Source organism: Mastomys coucha, unplaced genomic scaffold, assembly GCF_008632895.1.
Source record: "Mastomys coucha isolate ucsf_1 unplaced genomic scaffold, UCSF_Mcou_1 pScaffold7, whole genome shotgun sequence".
Taxonomy (NCBI): domain Eukaryota; kingdom Metazoa; phylum Chordata; class Mammalia; order Rodentia; family Muridae; genus Mastomys; species Mastomys coucha.
This window is the reverse complement of record NW_022196913.1, coordinates 45,317,610-45,323,038: the sequence shown is the minus strand read 5'-3', so window position 1 is coordinate 45,323,038 and position 5,429 is coordinate 45,317,610. Positions and strand designations below refer to the sequence as shown.

Here is a 5,429-nt window from a genome sequence, read left to right as displayed (position 1 = left end):
TGGTCGGCTTGCTCTGGTCCCCTGCTCAGCACCAGAAGAGGGCTCAGATCTCATTACCGGTGGTTGTGAGCTACCATGTGGTTGCTGGGATCCGAACTCAGGACCTTTGGAAGAGCAATCTATGCTCTTACCCACTGAGCCATCTTGCCAGCCCTCAGGATTTCTTTTGGGCTAAAATGTGAGCCTGCTCTTGCTGCCTTCATGAAATATGCATACAATAAGGATATACAGCAAGTTAGGTATGACTGTGTTAGGCATGTGTTAGGCAGAAAAAAATCATGTTTGAGGCCAGTCTAGGCTACATAAGAACACTGTTTCCAGAAACCAAAATAACACCCCTAAATATCTAGTTTTGCAATACAGATGATCAGATTCAAATCCTACCTACTAGCTCTACTATCCCAGACAAATTAGTATCCAGTTGGTTTCCCTTCTGTAAAGCGAACTGTCATGTCTAGCTCAGAGGCTACGTGAATGTAACATCCAAAGAGCTCCCTTGTGTCCTAACAGCACTTGGCATGCAATAACCACACCTAGCCATAGAGCTAGCCATAGAGCCAGAGAAGTGTGGCTCACTACGAATGCAATGCAAAGTACCAGCCACCAGAGAAAATGAGTTTAAATTTCTAGTAGGCAACTAGAGAGAAAATCAAAAAGACTGGGTACTTGGGTATTCATTGTTTTCCATGTAATATTCTCAGTGTGCATGGATACCACTGTCCACCTTGGCTCCTGTGAGTCTCCTTGCCACACATTTAATAGGCTTACTCATCAGACTTTTGATCACAGGTTACAGGAGGGAGCGGGACCGTTCATACTTAAGTGTGTCACCGTATCATTTCTCCTCCAACCACAGCATGTAAACAAAACAAAGCAAACCCCCAGAGCTATCTTTAACTGCACAAGAAAGATACCCATAACTGAACTGAAGAAAAAAAATTATTTTCAGAAAGTTCAGGGGGAAAGGTAGAAAGATACAGTCTTAGACAGAGTGGTTGTAGTAGTTGGTGATGGTGGTTTGTTTTGTTTTTGTTTTGTTTTTTTACATAGCCTTGGCTGGTCTGGAACTCATTACGTATGTAGATCAGGCTGGCCTCAAACTTCTAAAGATGCTCCTGCCTCTACTTTGTAAGTGCTGGGGCTAAAGGCCTTTGCTACCTAACCCCCAGATTGGAAGATGTGATCTTTATGGCCATAAGTTCTCAAAAGAAATATAGTGTAAAACACTAAGATTTAGACTATACACCACCAATGCATTTAATTTCAAAGTAGTTAGTATGAAAGGGAACTGTAGTAGTCTGCTAGGACTGCTGTAATAAAATGCTGTAGACTGGGTGCTGCAAGAGAAGCCCTGTCCCCTTCCCTGATTTCTCAGCCCTCTGGTCGTGTACACAGACAGCTCTAGAGACTGGAAGTTCCATGCTCAGGCTCTGGCAAGAGCTCTCTTCCTAGCAAGTAGATGATGTTCTTCTGTATGCGCTCACATGATCTCCTCTTAGTGCTGATACTAAAAATGAGGATGGAGGCTCAGCTGTCATCTCACTTAAGGGCACCAATCCCTTCAGACTAGGATCCTACCCTTTGATCCCCTCCCACGTGGATACCTCCCCAGGGGCCCAGCTCCAAAGACTATCAAAAAATGAGTGCTAAGACTTCAGTATATGAAACTTGGAGAGGGACACAGCATTCAGTCCCAGACAGCGTTACCAAAGAATATGATCCCATAGGAGGCAAATTATGGTCGTGGATGCATTTAGACTTGCGAAAATTATAGAGGAGATTGACAAGCATCTTTAGTTACATTTGGTTCAATGAGGAAAAATATGGGTCAGCATTAAAGAGAAAAAAAAAAAACCTTGGACTCTTTAGGACTCTCAGGAAGCCTGACTGATGGAGTGGAAAACCCATGTACTGGCCAGCCTTAGCTTACCCAGGACTCCCTGAGTGACAGGAATCGATGCAAAAAGCAAGAGGAATTTCTTGTTCCAACACGTTGGGATCATCCTACACCTGAAGGAGAAGTGGTGACCCTGCGCAGCTCCTTTGGTGAACCTTTATACAGTTTTCAGAGCAGCAGCCATTAGGCTGTGATTGGCAGAACAATGTGAGTTTTAAACCAATCGGTCTTTAGGGAATGAGGTGGAAAGGATTTCCCTTGTCTGTAGGTGGCCATTGGCAGAATGTGTCTATGTGCTCAGGGCCTCTCCCACTCACAAGTGGCTGATGGTTAGGCCCCTCACCCCTCTGAGGAATCTCAATTAACCTCTCCCTTCCAGAGGGGTTTTCTTCCAGGAAGGGAGGGGTCAGGTGGAATTTTTCAAAGTTCCTGAACTGACCTCTTCAGTACCCCTCCTCCATGATATCACTTCCTTGTCTTGGGTTCCAGGATTCAGAAAAAGGAGGCCAGGTTCTCCTCTGCTTTAGAATTAGTTGATACATAAAGATTACAGAAGTCTGTTTGATAAGCAGCTAAAGCAATGTGATTTTTTGTTTTTGTTTTGTTTTGTGTTTTGCAGAGCTCTGTCCCTGGAGCACCATCTTGGCTCACTGTCTGCAGGGCGTCCACCTGGGTTCTCAGGCTAGCTGCTTGGGTCTCAGCCTTGACTCTTCCCTTTTCCCTAAATGGAATCCATCCCCAAACACCTTTGGCTTTCCATCTCCTCTAATCATCTAGACACCTACCAAGCCCGATGATGCCACTTTGACAGTTTGAATTGCTGGTTTCAAGTCTTGGTGGAAGGAAATCATTATCCCCAAATATCTTTTAATTTTTTTATGTGTATACCCATTGTGCATGGTACTATGTCATATAAGGACATGTTCATATGAGTATATATTGTACAGTGAGCATGTTCCCCCAAATTAAAATTTTTCGTTGTAACTCTGTAATACATACATACATACATACATACATACATACATACATACATAATACATACATACCACTGATGCTTGTTACAGTATTTAGCTTTCAGCCATTACCAGTAGGTATTGGTACAAATATTTTTCTCATGTCTGTGAATGGCTTCTGCAGACCCAAACCTTCATCTGAATATTGAAGAATCAGACAAGGAGTTCATGGCAGAAAGTGAAGAGCTGTACGACTCCCTGAGGAACTGTCTCTGGACACTGTTCTGCCTAATATCCCAGATGACTCCCCCACTGTGAAATAAGTAAGTACTATGTCCTCCAACTGCCCTATTAATTGCATCTTGCCTTGGGTTTTTAGAGAAGAAAATTCCAGGAATGTGTTAGATTCTGAATGTATGATTAATTCTCCCCTCTTTTCCCTGGTACTGGGAGATGAAGCCCAAGGCCTTGTATATGTTAGATAAGCACTCTATAATTGAATTATGTCCCAGACCTCAGAAGCTATTTGTAAATATAAACTTCTGGGACTTCAATGAGATTGGCATGGTGGAATATGATATAAATAAAGATTACTGGCACAGCCATCTCAGGAAGTGCATTCTCTGAAGTCAGTTCCAGGAGAATCCACATGATTGAAGGCAGAAGTTACAAGATGACATTGGGAGATAGGTTGTACAGAGATGGATGTGAGCTCAAGAGTTGGTGGCCTTAGCTTCTGTGTCTTCTGCACTTCCTGTAAGAATAAGCCATTATGGAAAGAATCAGATGCACACAGGATGTAAAATTTCTCAGTGGTATCTTGTCTGGCAAATGCCAATTAGAACTAGATGCTCAATCTCCACTGACCCTCAGGCTCTATTTAAGGAAGCTGCTTTAAGAATGGGCCAAGTTTACCTCATCCACACAGCCTGGTGGTTTTTCTAAGATCAAGGAATCGGGACTTTACATAAGCCAGTGTATTTATGAAGTGAGAAGTGAGGTAAGAGAGATGGCTCAGTAGTTAAGACCAATGGCTACTCTTCCAGAGGCCTTGGGTTCAATTTCCAGCAACCACATGACAACTCACAACTGTTTATAATGTAACTCCAGTTCTAGGGGATCCGAAGCCCTCCTTTTGCTTCTATGGGTACTAGGCATATGTGTGGTGCTACATGCAGGAAAACATATATATATATATATATATATATATATATATATATATATATATATATACATAAAACAATAAGGTATAAAAACTTAAGTAGCTGTTATTGGGGTTGTGCTTTGGTGTATTGCTTTGCCTTAAATAGACACTTAAAAGAGACACCTGGGCTTCATTCATGGACTTGTAGGCTAAAAGTGTATAAAAAGCATATGTTTGGGAGAGTTGATTAGACCATAATCAGCGGGATTGGACACTGCCTCCTTTTCAAAGGTACTTAGCTCATGATAAACCTCATACTGCATAGGTCTTTGAAAGACTCACAGAAAGCCTGCTGGGCTCTAGCTGCTGCAAACCAAGGCAGAAGTGGGGCTTCCTAGTCCCACCAAGTCATCATCAGCCATTTGAGCCCAGACTTTTCTTCCCAGAAGGATCATCTTGAACATTTTTCTAACCTCTGCCATAAGATGCCCATAGCACTGTTGTGTCGTAGTATGACTAAAATGTCTCCAGACATAGCCAAATGTCCCTCAGGGGTGAAATTATGCCCTCACTTAATGTGACCGGAATAGGACAATGATTATCAGGCTCCAGGAAGGTGTGTTTAGACCAAAGCAGAAAGCATGCTTTAGGATTTGGCAGTAAAATGAAAAGTCACAGACACAAATCAGCAGGGCAAAAAAGATTTAAATTTAGTCAAGTAATTCTTTGTTAGAGAAATGACGGCAAATCCATACCGTTTGCATATTTATTTTAAAGGAACAACCAATTTAACCTTATTTACATCAATTTTGTACATAAATAAAAAAGGAAGGCCGGGATGTAGCTCAGTCAGAAAAATACTTAGCTAGCATGTGTGAAGCAGGCCTTGATCCTCAGTACTCTACACTGGAGACAGAGGCACATACTCCCATCCCAGCACTGGAGATGGAGGGAGGCACATACTCCTATCCCAGCACCGGAGATGGAGGCACATACTCCTATCCCAGCACCAGAGATGGAGGCACATACTCCCATCCAGCACTGGAGGTGGAGGCACATACTCTCATCCCAGCACTGGAAATGGAGGCACATACTCCTATCCCAGCACTGGAGATGGAGGGAGGCACATATTCCCATCCCAGCCCTGGAGATGGAGGGAGGTACATACTCCCATCCCAGCACCAGAGATGGAGGCACATACTCCCATCCCAGCACCAGAGATGGAGGCACATACTCCTATCCCATCACCAGAGATGGAGGGAGGCACATACTCCCATCCCAGCATCAGAGATGGAGGGAGGCACATATTCCCATCCCAGCACTGGAGATGGAGGGAGGCACATACTCCTATCCCAGCACTAGAAATGGAGATGGAGGCACATACTCCCATCCCAGCACTGGAGATGGAGGCACATTCTCCCATCCCAGCACTGGA

The 5,429-nt window shown here is 43.6% G+C and overlaps 1 protein-coding gene across 1 annotated transcript in view; it reads left to right on the top strand.

Moving 5' to 3' along the window:
- Positions 1 to 3,173, top strand: part of CUNH6orf52 (chromosome unknown C6orf52 homolog) — a 17,209-nt gene extending 14,036 nt beyond the window's left edge. Inside the window, 3 exon segments of the mRNA XM_031358093.1 lie at positions 2,277 to 2,280; positions 3,035 to 3,115; positions 3,118 to 3,173. Coding sequence (XP_031213953.1) covers positions 2,277 to 2,280; positions 3,035 to 3,115; positions 3,118 to 3,173 — 141 coding nt within the window.
- The last annotated feature ends 2,256 nt before the right edge of the window (positions 3,174 to 5,429 follow it).